We start from the raw sequence: 23,502 nt of genomic DNA on the forward strand, positions 1-23,502 counted from the left end.
ATTTTGCTTGATTCTCACAGCAAGCTTCTCAACATGCAAATGCAGCATCTTTGTTTCGTGACATAATTAGTATCAACTTTCTAACAATATTGCTGAGGAACAGGGTAACTAAGGATGATATCTCTAACTTTATTATGACGGACATGTTGCACTTACCGGCTTTAGAATCAGTTGTCATTCTGTTCTCCAAATTCCTTATCTGGATTCCGATCATCTGTTTTTCCTACGCAAGTTAAAGCTGTTTTCTTCGATGTTACCCAAAGTGGCAGACTGCATAGCCACAGTTAAGATAGCACAGGTATGTCTTCACTCTCCCCTTTGTGGTGGAAATCGCCTTTGCCTTCATCTTCGTCAAAACAATCTGATCTTGCGTGGCTTTCACCTAGATGTAGGATTGTAGCATTATCAAGTCCCATGCATATATAGGTGACATTACTCCAGTAAATAAGAGTTTCATTAAGTTATCCATCAAGAGTTCTGGAGTCTAGATAGCATACAGTGCCTTCGCATTGTGAAGAAGCAGAATTTTTCCTTGTCTTCAATTTTTCAAGTTTCAATGGTTCTGATGTGGGCTCTGTAGTAATCAGACTGCTGCGTTCAGCTGATGTTTTTCTTGGATTCAATTCCATTCTGACTCAAGGCACTAGAGGCATTACCTTTTACAGGCTTACATTTTTTATGATGATTCCTTACTAAGTAGATCAGCCAAACCAGAGAGATCAGTTGATAGTATCCCAAGGATATTTATATATTAATCAACATAGCCATTTCTTGTATGTGCGAGCAAGAGTAGATTAATAATTTGCAGGGATTATAGTTGACATGGAAAGTGGACCACTTAAGAGTTCTCGATCGTCTTAGATCATTCTTGCAGATGCATTTTAGATGTTCATCTTGCACTGTGGACCAATAATCTATTTGATACTTTTTCAAATTTAGGTTTATGTCAGTGCTTCAGAGTGCCTTTGGGGATGATCACCCTTTGTAGGGAGCTTCCTTCAACGTTCTGGACAGATGCAGGTTCTAAGGGTTTGCTGGTTCATCTACGTGAGGTGGAAAAAAAATGAACAAGCCAAGTCCTTGCTTAAGAGATGCATCCATTTACTAGAGACTTCTTAGAGGAAAATGTGAAAGCGAGTTGATTTCAAAGAAGGGTGAGTAGAGAGTTGTAGCCACTGCAGGTGAAGTATGATGAATGGGTAAAATCAGTAAAAAGCTGAAGTGAGGAGGTAAGTATAGAATGGGTAATGATCGATCTTGACTGTTTGGTGAATCAAGGTTTACACCGCCTTAGCAACCTTTTGGATAAACTAAAATGTTCAAAAAAAGGAAGAAGCAAGAATTAAGCAAGCAAAAGAAGAGCACACGTTGGCCCTGCATATCTCAAGCGTGGACAGATTTAAATAGATATTGCACAGGCTTGATATCTTTCATTTAATGAGCCGACTTTGTTCTTTTTTACTGTCACTCAGCTCTGTACGTTCATATTAGCGAACACCAAATAATTCTGAACTAACCAATCCGATCGTCAGTGCATAAGATGATCTTTTTTTTCTCCAGTTCGAACATGAGCATACTATTGTTTTTATTTTTTTTTCATTGTTTTTGGTTATTTAGTTAGAATGAATTCGTGGGAGCAGAATCCCGATCCATCTAATGATTGGTGATCCGATGCAGCCTGTCACGCCTCACTAGTAAATTCACCATGCATGGAGGGACATTTCTTTGGTCTCGTCCCTGAAGCCTCGCCATAGACAGAGACGCAGTGCCGACGACATGTTCATGAACAAAGATTTATTGCTGTAGTTGCAAAACACTAACAAAAGCGATCATCCATTTTCCTGCTTTGACAGGAGAATCTGGTGGGGACAGAACTGCTGCTTTCACGTGCAAGTACACAGCCTGAAGGGACTGATGAATTTACATAAATTAACGCTTGTATACCGTGTACTTAGGATAATCTGGGGTTTCTTAATCGGGTCTTTCTTACATTATAAACCTTTAGTTTAGACTGGGAGAAATTTGATGACAAAAAGTAACGCTCTCGGCGTATGATCTTTCACATGGACTGTCTACCATCTTAACTAAGAAATTAATTTCGGTATGATGTCGTGAATGACCCTATATATATTCTGACATCTAAACAAACTATGTCAGGTTCCTTCATTGTAGGGTGATTCTTTCATCTTTCTTTGCTTGAGAAGTCGCTGCTCAAGCACCTATTCTCCAAAACTTGATCATTCGACGTGTTTAGTGTTATTGCATAAAGTAAAATTTGTCAAAAATTTTGAGGAAGTTCGACTCCTAGGTGAACATCTACTGGTAAAATAATCTGAATGTTTGAAAATTGCGAGTGTTCTAAGAAAAAGGATCCAAAAGTCTAATGCTAAGCTTCTTATTCTAATGTATTAGACATTAGCAATTCAAACCCAATCGAGGTGATGACGTGAATAGCAAAGCATTTGTTTCTTTAACGTTATAACTTGTTGGGGCTTCAAAGCTTGCTTGGCTAATTCAAATGCGCTTGGATTTTGGCTTGTTAACTCAGGTTATAGCTCTGACCAAAAAAATAAAATAAAAAACAGATTATAGCAGTAAGAGTGATAAAAGAAGATAAGAAAACGATGGAAAATGAGGAAAAAATAAAGTGCTATTTCTTTCTATGTTTAATTACATTAAATTTGAAGGAAAAAAATTATGTCAAATATCCAAGAATAAAACGTATACTCGTGTGCATGCATGGCCATCTAATCAACGGAAAATATCACTTAACTTATAAATTTGATTAATTGAAAATCATCAAAAAGTAAAAACCCAAGAATATAAACAAAAAGCACCTGGATTATTTCTTAGTTTTGTATGTTGATCTTTATTCATTCTAAAGTCCTTTTTTTTTGCATGTTGGGGAAAAGGACTTTTGTGCAATTATTCAAGGCTAAACAACCATTTGGCCAGATGATTCTTAATTTGTCATGATATCCTACATTGTGTAAAATTTTCAATAGTTAGCAAATTTGACAACAATATCAACTTTTTTTCTGTTTGAATTACTCGTAGTAGATTCAAAGAAGATTTGACATGAAGTTGGACGCCTATAATGTGTGAAACTCATGCTTTCTTTTACTGTGAAAATGCAATTTTACATGACATTGCCTGCAGATTAGAGACTCTGATGTCCCTCTAGCACTGAAAACACAAAGTAAATAGTAGGAGCATGTTCGTCAAACTAGAAAAGTCTTTATTTAGTTGTGTGAATAATATGAAACATAAGAAAAAGTGAAACAAAAAGCAGTTCATTTTCCCATTCGAGAGGAAATTAATATGTTGGTCCAACGGGGAAGCAATTTTCTGATATCTTTTTCTCTCTTCTTTCGTCTCCCTTATTACTACGTCCCAAATAAAGCAAAACGAAGACCCAAATAGAGAGGGGGCTTTTTGCATTTGCGTTTGCATCGGAGACGGGATGGATAAGCTCATTTAATTACAGCTTACATATTTACGTTTCTCTCTTTCTAATCTAGAATTAAGAGAAAGATAAAAATAAACACGGCAATTGAAATAGTTTGATATAATTGTCCCAGTTTATCTAGAATATAGTTAAGTGGAAAAAAAAATACGAATACTCATGGATAAGCGCAAGGTGCATGATTCCCCATATCTATAGACTCTAACCGAGAGAGAGAGATGGATGTTGAGGCTGAATTAAGGGTGGGACAATTGATGAGTCATGGGGATAAGAAAATCTGGCTGGATTTTAAGTATGAACGTTTGCCCTTTTTCTGTTTCTCGTGTGGCAAAATAGGACATTATGCTAACTATTGTCCAGACATACCTTATGAGGAGGAAAAATTCACTACTGAGCTGGGAGGATGTTTTGGAGGCTGGCTGAAAGCAGAAGTGTCTAAGCATAGTCCATTCTGGAAGGTGTTCTACCATGAAGTGTCATATGCAACAAATGTAGAAGAGGTTGTTCCTGAAACTCCTGAACAACAGAGACAAGCAAAAGTAATGGAAATTGGTCAGCCTATTACTCCAATTATACATCAGAATTTGCAGCAGGGAGGATCTCATCATAACATCACAAACGAGGCGACTACGTACACCTCAGGGAAAAGAATACTTCTGCTTACCGGTCCAGAGAATGTACATAACACAGAAAACCAGCCAGTAACAACTACTGACAGCAATAGAAAGAAAAACCTATCCCAACACAAAACCCACTCATTCAAGAAACAAAGAAAAAGTAACTCGCAGATGACAACTACTCTGGTTCAACGAGTGCTGGATGAGACTCAAGTGATGGAAACTCCCATTCAGATGACTGAAGAAGTGGCATCGTGGGCTTTGGTGGCTAGCCCTAATAAGCTACCAAATGAAAAATGACTATATTGAGTTGGAACTATCAAGGGTTGGGCACACCCTTGACAGTTCGAGAATTGAGAGCCATTACGGCTCAATTTAGGCCCTCCATGGTTTTTCTCATGGAAACAAAAAACAAGACTGATGTAGTGCAGAGAGTAAGAAGAAGACTTCAATTTCAGAACTGTGTAATAGTTGATCCAGTGGGTACGGCAGGTGGTTTAGCTCTTATGTGGGATGATAGTCTCATAGTGGAGATCGACTCGATGACGGAAAGTTTTATCAACCTGAAATGTGAAGAGGGGGTCATGGGGAAAAAATGAGAATCACCTTTGTTCACGCACCCTATACATACTCCAAGAGGTTACAACTTTGGGACAGATTGCGATATATAAGCTACACTAACACGCTACCATGGGTGTGCATGGGAGACTTTAATGAAGTTCGCTTTTATTGGGAAAAAGTGGGGAAGAGATTGGCTGAAAATTACAGAATGACTGCGTTTCGGGATTGCTTGGATGCATGCTCTCTAATGGACATTGATTGTAAGGGATGTGCCTTTACTTGGGCTAATAACAGGGAATGGGGAGAATATGTGAAAGAGCGACTTGATCGGGTAGTGAGTACCATTGAATGGAGGCTGATGTACCCGAAGCTGAAGCTTGTGCTCTTCTAGCAGTAGGCTCAGATCATAGCCCTATTATCCTCTCTCTCCAATCACCTCAACCTAGAAGAAACAGAATATTCAGGTTTGAGGCTTTTTGGCTTAATAATGATGAATGCAAGGAAGTGGTGCTAAAGTCATGGGAATGTGCAAATCAGTACCAGACCAAATTAGAAGGTAAACTTCAGGAGGTACAAAAAGCACTAACTAAGTGGAGCAAACAGAAATTCGTGAATGCCAAGAAGAAAATCAATCAATTAAAACAGGAACTAGAAGGCCTAACGAATCATGTTTCTGATGCTTTCAACAAATCACTCTTTAAACAGTTACAGAGTGAAATAGACGAGCTTGGAAGGCAAGAGGAGATGTATTGGGGGTTAAGATCGCGAATTAATTGGCTGCAATGGAGAGACCAAAATACCAAATACTTTCATGCAACAACCATACAAAGAAGACAGAGAAACAGAATTTCTATGTTGCAAACCACAGAAAATACATGGCTAGTTGAGCAAGATTAGTTGAGAGAACATACTGTACAATTCTTCAGGGAGTTATATAAGTCCAACGGACCCCGGAATTTTGCGCCAGTGATCGACCAAATACCTGCAAGAGTAACTGAAGCCATGAACAGAAATTTACTTGCTGCAGTTACTATGGAAGAGGTCACAGAAGCTGCATTTCAGCTGGGAGCCACAAAAGCCCTAGGTCCAGACGGTTTTAATGGTTTGTTTTATCATAATCACTGGGAAGAAATTAAATGGGACATATTCAAGGAGGTGGAGGATTTCTTGGCCAACGCATCTCTATCACCAGCACTAAACAAAACAAATATCTCCCTTATTCCGAAAGTCCCGCACCCGGAGAGATTGGACCAATATCGTCCAATTGGTTTATGCAATTTTGGATATAAAATTATCTCCAAAGTGTTGACGAATCGACTCAAACCCCTTCTAACAGAGATTATAGCACCAGAATAGGGTGCCTTTGTGGGTGGGAGGCAAATTCAAGATAATATCTTCATTGTCCAGGAAGTATTGCATCAAATTAGAATCAGAAACAGAAAGAAGAAGTTTCAAGCAGTCTTGAAATTAGACATGAAGAAGGCATATGATCGTGTGGAGTGGGACTTTTTGGAGGCGTGCCTTCTAAAAATTGGATTTGATGAGAAATGGGTGAAATTGGTGATGCAATGTGTTACTACGGTCACATATAGCATCAAATTTAATGGCGAACCACTACCCTATTTTCAACCTTCAAGAGGACTCAGGCAAGGGGATCCCTTATCTCCGTATCTTTTCATTATTGTAGCAAATGTTTTATCCTCCTTGATGAAGCAAGCTGAAGAGAATGGTACTATTAAAGGAATTAAGCTAAATCAAAATTGTCCTACACTTTCTCATTTAATGTTTGCTGATGATTCCATTTTCTTTCTACATGGTACCATCCTAGAATGTCAGAACCTAGCTATGCTTCTAAATCAGTATTGTCTAGCGGCTAGACAAGAGATTAATTTGAACAAATCGAGTTTCAGCAGGGGCTGTCCTCAATCATTGAAAGATAATATGGCCAGAGAATTGAGGGTTCCTATTATTGATAAAATCGGTAAATATTTGGGAATTCCCTCGGACTGGGGAGAGTCGAAAAAACAGATGTTTGCATGGATCCTTGGGAGAATTAGTAAAAAATTAGAAAGCCGAAAGGAGAAGCTACTATCTAAAGCAAGGAAAGAAGTGTTGTTGAAAACAGTGATCCAAGCACTTCCTCAATATGCTATGTCGGTATTTAAAATCCCGATATCAATTTGTAAAGCCATTGAACAGAAAGTTGCCTCTTTTTGGTGGAAAACTAATGAAAAGAAAGGAGTGCATTGGCTGAGATGGGATATATTGAAAATCAGGAAAGATCGAGGTGGCATGGGCTTTAGAGATCTTCTCTCTTTTAATAGAGCAAAGTTAGGAAAACAGGCATGGCGATTGGCACAACAACCATCTTCTCTTTGGGGCAGACTATCCATATACGGATTTATGGCATGCAGCAATGGGCATTCGACCTTCATGGGGATGGAGAAGCCTGGTCCTAGGGAGGGATTCTATAGCACCCAAAATCATGTGGAAAGTGGGAGATGGAACAAAGATTAAGATCAGGGAGGATAAATGGCTGCATAGAGGTGTCATTGAGGGTCCAGTGCATGTTAATGAACCTTTTCTAGTGTCTGAAATTATAGACAAAGAGCGGGATGAACTAAAAATAGCAGCACATTTTGATGAAAAATTAGCTGAAGAAATTCTGACGATCCCCATCAAGCCACAAACAGAAACAGATCAAATTGTATGGACTGGCACGCAGGCAGGTAAATATACAGTGAAGAGTGCATACAACTACATCAAGGAGGATAACGCACAAGTTCAACAGATTCAGCCAACAACTTCTTTCCAACCTTCCCCCTCACTTTGGAAAGACATATGGAATTTGCACACCCCGCCCAAGATAAAAATATTTATGTGGAATTTATGTAACAATGCTCTCCCAACAAAAGATAATCTGTTTGGAAGGAAAATTTTACCTGACCCCATCTGCCCATTATATAATCTTGAGAGGGAAACGGTTGAACATCTATTTTTGCTGTGTCCATGGACAAAACAGATCTGGCACAAAGAGCTGCACATTAAAATTTCACGTCAGGGGTTGACGAGGATAGAAGAATGGTTTTGTCAACTCAAAAAGAAGACAATGAACCCTCCAAACCTGAATTTGGTGGCTGTAACATTGTGGAATATGTGAAAGGCCAGAAATCAGGCAGTCTTTTGGCGTAGAAACCAGAAGTGTCGGCAATTATTGACTCAACACAAGCGCTCCTCAAAAGTTATCAAAGGTGGAATCAAAGGAAAGGTGGATCCCGAGATAGAGGTGTAACCGAATTCGCACAAGGAGAACCAAGCACATCGACAAAAGAGAATAATGCAGAGCTGAAACAGGGGAAGACTCAAATGCAGGAACAGCGAGTAAAGGCTGGACTGCGAATCAGGGTACTTGAGTTGAGAGATAACATGAGACCAAACTTGGGCGGAGAGATGAGTTCATGTAGGAGAGAGGTGGTGAGTACAGGAGGGGAAGACAGTAGAACACGGGGCAAAGAGAAGCAATCGTGGCCAAGCGCCTCTAATGCACAACTGAGTAGTGCAACCGAGAGTGAAACAGAGCAAGTAAGCACCAGTAGACAGAGTGGCGAGCTGCGAGGAGCTGAAGAGTGTGATCGATTCCTTCCCAAATATGGGACTCAGCGAGCAGCATGTTGGAGAACCCACGAAGAGGGTGGATCTGAAACTCGAGACACTGAACTCTCCCAAATCAACAATGAATTTTGTCGAAAAACCAGTAAAGTAGATAATGAGGTAGATAACGGACTGAACAGTGGGAGAAACAGAGGCCAACAAATCCGAACCAGATCAGCGAACGCCGAGAGGAACAGCAGATCCGGAAGGAACGTATGTGTGAGGGACGGAGAGCGATGTCCTAGGCTAAGAGATGAGCCACAACGCAACCATCAAGCGCCGGGATTGGAGGGATGCGCTGGTGCAGGAGGCAGAGCACACGCAGCTCACCAGACAGCCCTTCAAATTGACAGATCTGCAACTTGCCCAACAAAACCATCTCAGACATGGATTCCACTGCCAGAAGGAGCTTTGAAGATCAACATAGATGGAGCTTTCTTACCTGGTTCGCTGGCAAGTTCTGTTGCCTGCATCTGCCATGATTCGGTGGGGAGGATGGTGGGCGGACAGGCAAAGAAGATCAGAGCATCCTCCCCTTTGATGGCCGAAACCCTAGCACTTTTGGAAGCCCTCACTTTTTTCTATCCTAGTACTCCACTTGAGTCTGACAGCTCACAACTTGTTCAAGCCATGACAAGTTCAGAGGAGTTCGGTTGGGAAGTTCAACCTATTATCAGCAAATGCAAGGAAAAAATGCAGGCCTTTTCACATGTTCAAATAGCCCATTGCTCTAGAGAGGCCAATCTTTGCCGCAGACGGTGAACAAAAGCATAAGAACAACTAATTATTTCGAATTGGGTTTTCACCTCCACAAACTTTATGGGACATTTTGTGTAATGACGCCCTTTAACGGGCGCTTCATCTTATATTACGTAATGGAATGCGTTAAATTCAGACCAAAAAAAAAAAAAAATCGAGAGAGAGAGAGATCTATTACTTCCAAAATTGATTCTCCTTAGAAGTTTGTGAAAATAAAATGGTTTTCACTATATTATATATAACTGATGATAACTCAATTCAAACTGAGAGATAGTAAAATTTATAAATTTCGCTTATTTGATACGACGTTGCTTTTCAAATCACATATTATCCCTAATTCATAATACTATCATTAAGAAGATTTTTGTGTTCCTTGATGACTTCCTTTTTCCTCTTTTCATCTTTCGTTGCGTGGCATGGCGAGGCCACCTTTGAGCGCGGCGGAAGAGAGTGACCACATGAGAAATCGACTGAATAGCAGCACGGTTGTGCCAGAAGGCGGGCCACAGACAGAGGTAATTATGGCTATTTGTCAGTTTTTGGGTTCAATATTTTCTTAATTATCATGGTCTGTATTTTGCTTTTGGTGAAGTTGCTACAAAGCTTTTCATGTTTGCTGGCTGGGATAATGGCATCTAGTAAGCAAGGCCCATTAATGTGAATTTTTGTTGACGCAAAAGGCGGCCCTACTCAGATTTGGGCAAGGCTTTCGTGGCCAGCGAGGACCTCACCCTCATGTGGTGATGGCCCCGCCCAGGGGCCTTCGCGGTTCGTGAGGGACTTGGAATTAAAAAAAAAAAAATGATAAAATGATAAAAAAAAAAAATAATGAAGAAATTCAAAAAAATTAAAAAATTACAAAAATTATCCACATCAGTAATTTTTGGCAAAAATTGGCCAGAAGAACTAAAATGACAAATTGTCAAAAGGTTTAAAATTAAATTGAGCAAGTTAAAAAGTTAAAAACTAAATATCAAAGGTTTCAAACATTTTTCATAATTTTCCCAAAGCTCATAAGACATTTTCTAGAGTTAACGCTTCAACAACTAATACTTACTAAAGAATTCGAGTGACCTTTTCTGGATGCATCTTTTCATGCATTAGAGCCTCTCGGTAAATCCCAATTTGAATGCCTATCTGTGATCCGCAATGTGATTACCCGTTGCAGTGTTCATCCATCAATTATTCGAGAGATGTGCTTCAAAAAAAAAAAAAAAAACTGAGGGCATGTACAATCATCGATGTAATGATTTTGATATTTGAAACGTATCATGACTTTATCTCTATTAGCAGTTTTCATTGTGCCAAGTTTGCACATAACCGCTTAAGCAAAAATCAGAAAATCTCTGGCTTGGAAGAAAGTGAAAGTCCATTCATCTTCCATCCTTTGATATCCCCAAGGCTTCCCACCTTGCTTCAATTATATTAACAATCCTAACTGGAACAACCGATATCACTCCCAAACTATTATTGTCAATGGATTTGCCCGCATTGTCAAGGCATCCTCTGCTGTGCAAACGAAGTGCTTGCTTTGCTGGAAGCCATTTGGAACTATACTCAGATCAATATATCTGATCAGGTGTCTAACTAGAGCGAATTAGCCCTTGGGACTACTCTTTTCAGATTTAAGAGTGGCCCATTGTAACAGAGAAGCAACTAAGATGGCGAACCGGATTACCAAAGTCCATCGGAGAAAAGCCTTCTTTCTAATTGGATTTTATATCCTCTCAAACACTTTGGGCTCTATTATGTTCTGAAGCTGCTCCTATGTATGGTAAACAATTTCTTACTGAATGGATATTATCCTCCTGACCAAAAAAGAAAAAGAAAACAAGGTCCTTTTCTTTTTGCAGGCTCACCATTCCATTCTCTCTCTTTAGTTCCTCTCTTCTATCCATTGTAGAAGCACTGTAACATCGGTCAAAGGCCCGTTTGACTTTAAAAGACTACTCTTTTCGGTTACATATGCCTACTTCTTTTCTCAATTTGGCTTCACAAATGGTGGAAGAGGAGAGCTCCAATTAACCAAAGTTATTGGGCCTTCAGAGTGTAGAACCATTAGTCGCTCCGGAGAAAATAATATGTCTAGTTTGATTGAACATGCGGTCCTTAATCTAAGTTTCTAAATATGCGGGCGTGGACTGTTGCCGTGATGGACAGGACAATTCGCAAGAAAAAGAAAAAGTGACGTCTACAGTGGCAGAAGGAACAAAAGAAAATAGCAATGTTGATCCTGAAGAGGTACTTGATTTGTGAATATGTTTGTGAGGCTGAATAGAAATGGTCGGGGATGCAGAAGGGAATGATAAGATCCAGATTGGGGCGCAGGACCATTGTGATAAGGATTACGTTATGCTAGTCTTCATGAATTCCGGTTTCTCCAAAGAAATGCACCATGCCTAAGTGATTGTCAATCAAAACTCATTTCATAATTCATGTCGGGTCAACACAAAGACTCTGCAGTCAAACATTTGTATTGTAACCGTAAACCAAGGCATTCCTAGATGATTTTCTGGTAAAGTAGAAGTTCCTCCAGTGAATATTAACAGAATCATACCTATGTGCAGGAGGCCGAGGCTCATTCTGCAGCTGTAGTAATTAGAAGAGCGGTTAAATTGAAGAGTCAGGACTGGATTGAATCTTGTCTTCCATGATCATAAGGAGTCTCTTGGGATGCTGTCAATCTAGTGTCTCGTTCTGTTCTCAGCACCTAAATTGTTGAACGGAATGACATGTTGGATGTTTCAATTATGATAGCACATGAAATTCCAGGAATCGAATCTTACAGAAGGCTCCAATCATTCACCCGGTCAGCTTAATAATGAATATGGTCATTTTATGATTTGATTGACTAACAACAATAAATATGGTAAAAAGTGCATTCTTTTCAACGGCCAGATGAGCGAAAAATAGTTTATACACGAGATTTAAACGAAGTTCTAGGCAACCCATGGGTTGGGCAAGTATGTCAATTGAAGTGAAGCCCACAACATGTTTTATTTTCTCACTCTTGTACGTAAACGATCTCAAGTTTGAATATCTACTTGAAATTATCTTGCATTTTAGTCCAGCACCACTACATTCCTAATGCGCCTCACGCTCAAGACAGATTCTCGAATAGAGTCCGGAAGCGTGCTAATTATGCACATGAAAAAAGAGAAACTCCCCTGCACCTGCCCGGTCGCCAAACGCGCTTGTTTTGACATTAGCTAATGTTCAGCTGAATGACCTAAATCATTTAATTTCAGATGAATAGAAATAAAGCAAGTTCTTTTCTTTTTGCCTTCTTTTCCCCATGTTAATTCATATCCAAAAGCATTAACCAATGGAGTCGATAGCCGCGTCTTTGAAAAAAAAATCATCTAAAGGAGAGTCTTTTCATACTTGAGATCCAACATGAATCAAATCTTCTATTAATCAACGTCTATGAGCTTAGACGCTTGTGCTAATGCTTTTCTTTAAGACTTAGACTTTAAGCAATGTGAACAAACGTTGGAAAGAAATGCACAATGATGTTGATCAAGGACCGTCCAAATATTTTGATCGATTACATGGGGGCTCTCAACCACCACGATTAAAATAGCAAAAAAAATCAAGAAAGTATCCGGAAGCTGCAGGTGAATCTTATTTTATGCATTAGGTGTTGAACGACTTGGAAGAATCCATTCATATTATTTCATGATTAGCATTAATTTATCCATTAGGAAACTGCAATGTTGATATTGCAAACTAGTCCAATCCTAGCAAACTAGTCCACAACTTCAACCGATCCTAAATTTCCTTGTATCTTCTTATTTGTATCATATTATTGTTCCCTCGCTATTGTCGCATACATTTAAGTTGTCCACGAGTGGAAGGCTTCTTTGTAATATCCATAATATGGATGCTATCGGACACACGGTTATTACCAAAATCGTGTACAATCAGCTTTCACATGATTCGGCATTGTTACTTTCTTTTCCAATATCCGAGAAAGTTCAAACATCAAGGGCATCGAGCACTTGTAAAATCATTTCATCTCTAACGTCCTTAAAAAGGAAATTGATAGGTATAATGAATATTAATGAAGGGATCAACATTTTAAAAATAGCTTGTCTAATAAAAGAGGTCCCCTACTTCTCGATGATGTGCACGAAAAGAATCATATGGATTCACTTGTGAGGACACATGATTGATTGGGTACAGTAACCAAATGCGCTTGCTCTGGTTAGCTAATGTTGAGCTAAATATCAAAAATGACCCTAATCATTTAGGCTTCATTTATTTCATAGAAAATAACTCCAAAAAAAAAATTGGCTTTTCCAATATTTGTTTTACAGTAAATAAACTTGTCAAGGAAAACATTTTTCGTCAATGAAAAAAAAAAACGCCTCAAAAAGTGGAGAAAACGATTTCTTTTTTTTTGAAAAAATGAAATTATTTTCCCTCATCTTTCTTTCACCCAAATCAAGCACATTCTCCTATGTGCACTTTTTTTTTTTACTTTTTTTTTTTCATTTTTAAAAATTCATTTTTTTTCTTTTTTTCTTTTTCCCTCTTCTTCGGCTGGTCACTGGCCACAACAACAGCCGACACCAAGCCGAGCAAGGAGAATGATTTCCTAGAAAATATTTTTCAAAAATGTCACATTTTCCGTTAAACAAATTGAGCCTTAATTTCAAATGAGCAGAAGTGTACAAGTTCTTTTATTTTTGCCTTGTTTTCTCTTTTATAAGACATAACCGGAAGCATTGACCAATAGAGTTGAGAGCCGCATCTTTTGAAAACGTAATCTGAAAGAGAGAATTTCATGAGATTCGATACAGATCAAGTCTTTTTTTAATCAAAGTATATGGGCTTAGAGCCTTCTGCTAATGCTTTTTAAGACCAAGACTTTGTGCCATGTGAACTAACATTAGAAAATGCCCAAACACTGGTGATCTAGGACTGTCCAAATATATTCACAGATTAAATAGGAAGCATCTTGGAATTGACGATGAAACTTATTGTATGCATTATGTGTCGAAATAATTGGAAGAATCCATCCCTATTGTTGCCACAATGAAACTTAATTTATGTATTAAGGTGTTAAAGAAACTGCATTATCAACTTTGATAGGCTGAAGGGATGTTGCAATGTTGACCAATCCTAGCAAACCTGTCCACGACTCTCTACGGATTTAGCCCATCACAAATTTCCTTGTATCTTCATATTTGTATCCCCTTCTTGTTCCCTCGATACTGTTGCAAAGATATAAGCTGTCCAGGAGGCAAAGGCTTCCTCTTTGCAATATTCATGGAAGGATGGTATCAAACATATGGCTATTTGTCAAAATTATCTACAATCAGCCGTCACACGATTGAACATTTTTACATTCTTTTCCAATTTCGAAGAAAGCTGAAACATCAAGGGTGTCGAGTGCTTGCAAAATCATTTCATCTCTAATATCCTTAAAAAAAGGAAATTGACAGGTATAATGAATATTAATGAAGGGATTAACAATTAAACAAAAATTATCTAATAAAAGAGTTCTCTTTCTTCCTGATGATATGGACAAAAAGGATCAGATGGATGCACTTGTTAGTACACATGATTGGTTGGGTACAGCAACCAAATATGCATGTTTTTACATTAGCTAACATTGAGCTAAATCTGAAAAATGACCCAAATCATTTAATTTTAAATGAGTAGAAGTGTAGAAACTTATTTTCTTTTCACCTTCTTTTTCCCTTTATAATACATGTCTGAAAGCATTAACCAATAGACTTGAGAGTGGAAAAAAGTGCCAAAAAAGTCTTAAACATATTGTATTGGTTCAAATTCAGTCATAAACATTTCAATTAAATCAATTTAATTTTAAACCATTTTGCAATGATACAATTTTTGTCCCGAGCTAGATTAGGTTGGAAATCGTTGGACGTGGACGTTGGTAGTCTTATGTGGCACAACCAATGCTAACGTGAGTATTATTTTAATAATATTCTGAATTTTTTATTTATTTATAATTTTATGATTATTTTTTCCTTTTTAATTTTTTTCCTTGCCCTTTTCTTTTGTCAGTCATAGGCCATGCCCAACGAGGGCGAGCCTAGCTTGGGAGAGGGTTGGCCTCGCTTGGGTGAGGGTGAGTGTCTACGAGGCCGCCCTCGCCAAATACCCAAGCCAAGGCGACCTAGCTGAGCATTGCATGGGTGAGGGTTGGCCTTGCTTGGCCTAGGCAAGGCTAGTTGCGCCTCGCCCTCGCCCAAGTGACACCTAGCGAGGTTGCCCTGGCCTTACACAAGGATCAATGTCGCCAAATTTGGCAAGGGGGGCCTCAACGGCGCTCATCGGCCACGACAATGGCCGACAACAGGCCGAGCAAGGAGAATGACTTCCTAGAAAATATTTTCCAAAAATCTCACATTTTCCGCTGAACAAATTGAGCCTTAATTTCAAATGAGCATAAGTGTACAAGTTCTTTTATTTTTGCCTTGTTTTTCTCTTTATAAGACATAACCGGAAGCATTGACCAATAGAGTTGAGAGCCGCATCTTTTGAAAACTTAATCTGAAAGAGAGAATTTCATGAGATTCGATACAGATCAAGTCTTTTTTTAATCAATCCATATTATTTCACTAAAGACCCTTATTTTATGCATTTGGTGTTAAAACAACTGCATTATCAACTTTGATAGGCTAGAGTGACGTTGCCACGTTCATATTGACCAATTCCCCAACTCTCTGCATATTTAGCCAAACCTGACTTTCCTTGTATCTTCTTATTTGCATCACATTCTTTTTGCCTTGATTATCTACAATATCCTTGGAACGTGTGGCATTGGACGGACTGCTATTGCCGAAATCATCTTTAGCGGCTTTCACATGATTCAATATTGTTGCTTTCTTTTCCAATATTCGAGAAACTTAAAAAATAAAGCCCTTCGAGTGCTTGCAAATTCATTTCATCTCTTATAGTCTTAAAAAGGAAATTGCCAAATATAATGATTATTAATGAAGGGATTAACAATTGAAGACGGGCTGTCTAATAAAAGAGTTCTCGTTTTTCTTAATTTAAAATTTTAGCAAGTGAATATATAGATTTATAAAAATAGATACTATACAAGCGTGAAATGTGAACAGTTCTCGTTTTCTTTTTTCTTTTTCTTTGTATAAGAATCACTTCTAAGTTTTTTGGATCCCATTAGCCTAATATTCTAGAGAACCTTGAACTTTCCACTTGCTATTAAAAATGTCCTGAACATTTAATTTTATCACAAAGAATATAAGCATTCTGTTTAATATTAAGTTGTGATGAAATTTTAATTTTCTTTAAAAATGCCCTAATCTTTTAACTTTATCAAGTTAATTTAGCTATTGAAGGAAGATGTCCATATTGTAGACTCGACAATTAAGTTCAATAGATCAGTTCAAAGTTTCTATCTTGGCCCGCTGTTTGACGTATAATGGCACTCGTCTTTTTCTTCTTCTTTTTTGTTGGTGTTATTCCTTTTCGTTGCTTCTACGAAAACCACAAGCGCGTGGTTACTGTTCTTGGTCAATGAATTACGAATTTATATGTTAGCTTGACAAGTTTGAATTATTGGTGCGATTCAGGTCGCCAACTGCTTCAATTATAGATCAAACCATTAAAGAAAGACTCACTTAGACAATGAGGTCTTCCAAGCAGCACCAGCAATACTTCTGTTTTGTTTGTGGCCCTTAACAAGACCCACTTTACTTGTTATCTGGGGAACCGCTATTTTTGCAACCAAAATAGCTTCGACCACAGCTCTCTTGTGGAAGAGACAAGACTTCCCCTCGTACGAAAATCCTTACCATTGCTACTCGTCCTATAGAATAAAGTAAAATATATAATAAAAATTTTGAACCCAAAATATAAAGATAAACACAATATATTTGAAACAAAAGTAGTTTCAAGAATCATGGCAATCTGAAAGATTAATTGGGCGGTTATCAGTACTATATAGACATGGACGCAGCTTTTGCAAATGTTGTGGAATTAGAGTTCGTAAATTTTCTATGGTCGGAAGAAGCTCTATTGAAGTCCTAAACGTTATTTAGTTATACTTATATAATGCCCAAAACTTGAATGCGGTGTCCTCCCCCTGAAATATTCTTTGAATCCTTGATAAATACTATTCTCTTTAATGAGTAAGATGGGGTAAAACTGTTATCTAATGGGCATAGATGGAAAGCATAGGTTTTTTTTTTTTTTGGCTACTATATGCACCATTGTAATTGGAGATTGACGGAGGAAAAAGAAGAAATTAATGACCACACCTACAAAGAATAAACTAAGATTGACGGAGGTCTGAATTCAAAAATCCCTAACGACACTTTTGGACTTTCGATTACTAAAGCTATCAAACAACAAATTTGATCTTCCGTCGGTCTCAATTCAAGGAATTTGATACTTTTCAAGAGTCTTCTTTTTAACTTATTGAGTCATCATAATTAATAACTTCAATCTTGAAATTTCTTTTTGTCAGGTTCGGATGTACATCTGGAAAGACTTAAGAGCTTATAAATTTTAGAACAGGACCATTTTACGCCTCCGGGTTCAGATGTACATTTGAAAAGACTTAAGAGCTTATAAATTTCGAAATGGAGCAATTTTGCTCCTTCGGATACCATAAGATTTTACTTTTCCTCCTTGGCTCCCCCATGTTGTCCTTATCAAGTGTCAATATGTTCAAACCGATCAACATCTATGCCAATCGAAATCCGAAGGTCTTGCTAGTGTTGGTGCATTCACATCACCCATGCAATTGCCAAGAACTTTGAGGAGGTCTTTTAGAATGACCAGGGCAATGAGGATTTTAGGATTTCGTACAGGTGTGAGTAGAGCAGTAATAGATATAGTCTTACAATTGCAATGTGATCTTTTAATTTCTAGGTTTTGTTTTGTTTTGCAGTTCTTTTGATTTATTTGCTTGGAAGTTTTCTATTTTCTTCCCATATTCGAATATGACAAATAAAAATATTATCTTTCAACCAAAAAAATAAAATACCGATGGATAAGGTGGGCCCTATGGAGAATTCACCGATCTATCGGTGCACAAGTTGGGTTTACATGCATCGGTGCACAGACAATACCCACTCGATGAATAGAGAGGGAGAGGGAGAGAGCGCGCGCGCGCTATAAAATATCTTTCAATATTTTGTTTTAGTCACCGGAAGCAACTCAATCGCTCCCCCATCTCTTTAGAAAATCCAGGGTTTTCTACTAGAGCCTTGGCTTCCGCCGGAGCTGCTGCTGAAGTTGCGCGCGTGGACATCCCAAACCCGTCCACCGAAACACCACCGCAGTCTCGGCACGCGCGGCGAATCGCTCCCTCCCTCGAGCCCCTGACGAAGGACCCGTCGATATTTCACCTCGATAGCTCCTTGCCGCAATCGGAGCCGGATCTGAGGTGAGTCTCCAAGGGCCTCACTTTTTGGTGTTTAGAAAGAACCCCTGGCATTTTGTCAGCTTTGACAGGCTGCAATGAATCATTCTTAGCACGGAGATCTCTCCATTTTGCTAGTTTTTTGGCTGCCGAGTTTTTCCATTCTCTGGCAGCCACTGCTTTTGCTGCTGTCCTGTTTCGACTTTTTTCGTCGAAGAGGAGATCAAGCGAGATCGTTGGAGAGGAGTGCAAAGAGACGGCAAGGAGATCAAGCGAGATCAATGGAGGAAAGTGCAAAGAGACGGCGCACGGGTGGAAATGATGGAACAGCAGGAGGCGCTTCTTCTACTGACGCGTCAACAGAAGGTCAAGAAGCGGCTACTTCATGGAGACATGACTATGAAGTATTCTTGAGCTTCAGAGGGCCAGATACTCGACAAGGTTTTACGGACTTTCTTTACAGGAGTCTTAAACGTGTAGGAATCCGCACATTTAGGGATGACGACGAGCTCCCCATGGGAGGAAAGATTGGCCCAGAACTTTTCGAAGCAATTGAGCAATCGAAGATTTTAATACCTATATTTTCGAAAGGTTATGCCTCTAGTGAATGGTGTCTCAATGAGCTAGTCCGGATGGTCGAGTGCCAAGAAAATGAAAGACAAAAGATCATGCCCATTTTTTATGATGTGGCACCCTCAGAGGTTCGATGCCAAACTGGTAAGTATGAAGAGGTCTTTCGTTCACATGAGGAGCAATATGACAGAGATACTATCTGCAAGTGGAAGGCTGCTCTCAGTGCAGTTGCGGCAAAAAAGGGATGGGACTTGCTCAGCAAGACCACCAGGTGACTTCTCCTAGCATTCCATCTCAAGTGCCTTGTATCATTAAAACTCGATGTATTTCAATTGGTTTCTTTTGTAGATTTCTATTAGTCCTTTTGAAATTGATATTTGTGCCACAGAAATCACGCTAAATAACGGCACAGTCCCAAAATTTTCATTTTTTATTTCACACACCATATTTTTTTTTTCATTTTAGTTCATTCATTAACTCATAGTACCGACTTTAGTTCACGTACAATAAAATAGATCCTTGGAGAACACATGCCGGATAGATCTGTAGTTTTCAATTTGCTCTTTTCATAAGGTAGTAGGGTCTGACACAATTTTCTAACTCATTGCCTTTTGACCTCCAACAAACACTAGGCGAGAAGGTGAGTTTGCAGAAGAAGTCACTGAGCAGGTTTTCAGAGAATTGAAACAGGCTTATTTGGCAGTATCAGATCATTTGGTCAGTGTTGACAATGATGTGGATGCAATCATGGAGGTGATAGGTGCTCCGACAAGTGAAACGCAGATTATAGGAATTCATGGGATGGGTGGCGTCGGAAAGACGACTATTGCCAAAATCATTTACAATAAACTTTCAAGCAATTTCAATAATTGTTGCTTTCTGGCCAACATCCGTGAAACGAGCATTACATGCTTGCAGAAGCAACTCATCTCTGACATCCTCAAAGTGAAACAGATGGATATAAACAACAAAGATGATGGGATTGGGACAATTAAAAAAATGTTGTCTAATGAAAGAGTCCTCCTCCTTCTCGATGATGTGGAACAAGATAATCATATTGATGCACTTGTAGGTAAGCGTGATTGGTTTGGTAGAGGGAGCAAAATTATTATTACTACAAGAAGGAAAGATATTCTTTACTTTCCCAAAGTGGACTGCACTTATGAGGTTAGTGTCATGGATGATGATCGATCTCTTCAACTGTTTAGCAAACATGCCTTCAGAAGAAATTCTCCTTTAGACGAGGATATGGACCGATCCATTAAGGCAATACGCATTGCTCAAGGTCTTCCGCTTGCTCTAGAGGTCATAGGTTCACTTTTATGTCGCACTGAAAAGGAAAAGTGGGATGGCCAATTGAAGGATTGGGAATATTTTCTTCCTAAGGATGTTATGAGTACACTGAAAATAAGTTATAATGCATTATCTCCTCAAGAACAGTGTATATTCCTCGACATAGCTTGTCTTTTCATTGGATATGACAAAGACATTGTGGTTCATTTTTGGGATGCACGTCGAGGTTGTCCAGAAGTAGTCATTGGAGCTCTGCAGAACATGTCTTTGATAAAGATTATAGAGCATAATAAAGTGTGGATGCATGACCTGCTCAGAGACCTCGGAAGAGGAATAGTTCATCAAGATAATATACGGGAGCAAAGTAGGGTGTGGGATCCCAAGGAAGGATTGGATTTGCTACGGAAACATAAGGTAAACCCCCCAAACACCTTTTCTTCCTCAAAAAAGAAAATATATATTCCCAGTATTTATGGACATTTTGTAAGAACAAGCTGTTTACTTTTTGTTTTGTCTAGCGCCATTGCGACTTCCTCAAACTATAATTTTTGCTCTTTTAAGATTATAGGAATGATATACTGAACTCAACCGATTAATGTAGTGGACTTGAATAAAAATGTGTTTCCCTTTAACTTTTTAAAAATTTTCCTCTGGGCAGGGAGAAAAAAGAGTTGAAGCTCTTCGTCTCAAGTTGGACAATCACCAGCAATATCGTTTTTCCTATGAGGGCTTTGAGAACCTATCACATCTAAGGTTCCTTGAAGTGAGTGGTTCGATGACAAATTTTCATGCAGAAGACAAGCTTCTTTGGCATGAATCGCCATCAAATGTTTTTCCAACTAATGAGAATTCAAATCTCCTTCCACAATTAGGATGGCTTTCATGGTGTGATATTCCCCCAACATTTAACATTACAAATTTCTTAATGGAGGATGTGGTTATTCTTAATCTATCTGGAAGTAAAATTACGGATGATTGGAATGGGTGGAGCCACATGAAGGTATATTATATGTTAGACAATATTTATTATTCCGTCTTGTTAGATTCACAAATAATATTTGCATGATTTTTCTTTTATAGGTGATGAAAAACTTGAAAGTTCTAGATATGTCCGATTGCCCCTTGTTGGAGAGGCTTCCGGATTCAATTGGAAATTTGGAATCGCTGATTGAGTTCGATATATCCAACACGTCGATCAAAGAACTACCCAATTCCGTCGAAATTTGAAAAATTGAAAATATTGACTATGTTGAATAGTAAATTAAGAAAAATACCTAATGTCCTTTGGTCGATGGAGAATCTCGAAGACATGGAAGCCTCCACAGATGCATTTGCTACTAACAGCCTTCTCCGTGTGCAAATTGGCAATGGCATCCACCGGAGTCAATTCCTGAGGATCTTGATATTGGACAATGTGGACATACATGCACTACCGACACTTCCTAAAAGTCTTATCAATTTACAAGTGTCTATATTATGGATGGACACATTTCCGGATCTCTCAAACCTCATAAATTTAGAGAAAATGGATCTGAGTTTTGGCCAGCCTCATTCCGACATGATATCTAATGGGCTTGGGGAGCATCCGATGCCAGAGTGGTTTGGGGAGTTAAGCAAACTAAAGTTTTTGGCCCTGCACTCTCATCACGGGACCACCTCACCAACAAACCTTACCCTCCCTCCGCGACTGAAGTCACTTCACCTCAAGTGCCCTAATCTGCGTTGCCTGCCGAGGCTTCCCTTGAGTTTATCCTCCTTGAAGTTGGAAGAGTGCTGGTCTCTTTGCTCGATGGAGGATCTATCGAATTTGAAGGAACTATCATCTCTCCATATTTCGTCCGCCGCGATTGCAGAGATTCAAGGCCTTGGTTGTCTGGAGAACCTACGAGATTTGCATCTTTATTGGCTTGGACAGGTGAAGATACTACCTGATCTAAGCAATTTAAACAAACTAACATCTCTTCTTGTAGGATATTGTGATGAGCTGGTTGAGATTCAAGGCCAACTACCTCGGTTTTTGGATTTCTTTCGTGTTGATGATTGTGGTTCACTACAGAAGTTGCCCGATCTATCAAGCTTGATGGGTAAGCGAGCATTTGTACATTGCAAAAAATTAAATGTGGAGGCTATTATTGATGTTGCCTGGCTGAATCCACGACATTTCAATTTTGCAGACTTTGAACAGCTGCAGATCCTACCTGATCTAAGTAATTCAAACCAACTTAGACGTCTTCTAGTACACCGATGTGATAATCTGGTTGAGATTCAAGGCGAACTTCCACAATCTTTGGAAGTATTGCATATTGAGTCATGTAAATCTTTACAGAAGTTGCCTAATGTGTCAAGCTCAACAAGGCTGCAAGAGGTTTGCATACGTGACTGTAATGATCTGGTTGAGATTCAAGGTAAACTATCACAATCTTTGAAAAAATTGGTGATTTCTTCCTGTGTATCTTTACGGAAGTTGCCTTATCTATCAAGCTTGATAGGATTGCAAGAGGTTTGCATACTAAATTGTGGTAATCTGGTTGAGATTCCAAGTGAACTACCACAATCTTTGGAAAAATTGGAGATTAGTTCATGTAAATATTTACAGAAGCTGCCTAATCTGTCAAGCTCAATGGGGCTGCAAGAGGTTTGCATACGTGACTGTAATGATCTGGTTGAGATTCAAGGTGAACTACCACAATCTTTGAAAAAATTGGTGATTTCTTCCTGTGTATCTTTACGGAAGTTGCCTTATCTATCAAGCTTGATAGGATTGCAAAAAGTTTGCATACTAAATTGTGGTGATCTGGTTGAGATTCCAAGTGAACTACCACATTCTTTGGAAAAATTGGAGATATATTCATGTAAGTCTTTACAGAAGTTGCCTAATCTATCGAGCTCGATGGGGCTGCAAGAGGTTCGCATACGTTTCTGTAATGATCTGGTTGAGATTCCAAGTGAACTACCACAATCTTTGGAAAAATTGGTGATTTCTTCTGTGAATCTTTACAGAAGTTACCTAATCTGTCAAGCTTGATAAGTTTGCGAGAGTTTTCCATATATAAATGTGATAAACTGGTTGAGATTCCAGGCAAACTACCACAATCTTTGGAAGTATTGGATATTTATGAATGTCAATCTTTACAGGAGTTGCCTAATCTGTCAAGCTTGAAGGGACTGCAAAACATCAAAATAATTCGTTGCAGGAAATTAAATGTAAAGGC

General features: G+C 38.8%; 2 protein-coding genes across 2 annotated transcripts; both read left to right on the top strand.

Moving 5' to 3' along the window:
* Nucleotides 1–18,705: 18,705 nt before the first annotated feature.
* Nucleotides 18,706–21,517, top strand: LOC104417481 (disease resistance protein RPV1). The gene is made up of 4 exons (XM_039300140.1): nucleotides 18,706–19,268; nucleotides 19,630–20,704; nucleotides 20,949–21,053; nucleotides 21,371–21,517. The coding sequence occupies exons 1-4, from the start codon at nucleotides 18,706–18,708 to the stop codon at nucleotides 21,515–21,517; spliced, it is 1,890 nt and encodes a 629-aa protein (XP_039156074.1).
* Nucleotides 21,518–21,581: 64 nt separating this feature from the next.
* Nucleotides 21,582–23,436, top strand: LOC120287360 (disease resistance protein ADR2-like). Its single transcript, XM_039300141.1, has 3 exons — nucleotides 21,582–22,374; nucleotides 22,465–22,695; nucleotides 23,426–23,436. The coding sequence occupies exons 1-3, from the start codon at nucleotides 21,582–21,584 to the stop codon at nucleotides 23,434–23,436; spliced, it is 1,035 nt and encodes a 344-aa protein (XP_039156075.1).
* The last annotated feature ends 66 nt before the right edge of the window (nucleotides 23,437–23,502 follow it).

Source organism: Eucalyptus grandis, chromosome 8 (assembly GCF_016545825.1).
Source record: "Eucalyptus grandis isolate ANBG69807.140 chromosome 8, ASM1654582v1, whole genome shotgun sequence".
NCBI lineage: Eukaryota > Viridiplantae > Streptophyta > Magnoliopsida > Myrtales > Myrtaceae > Eucalyptus > Eucalyptus grandis.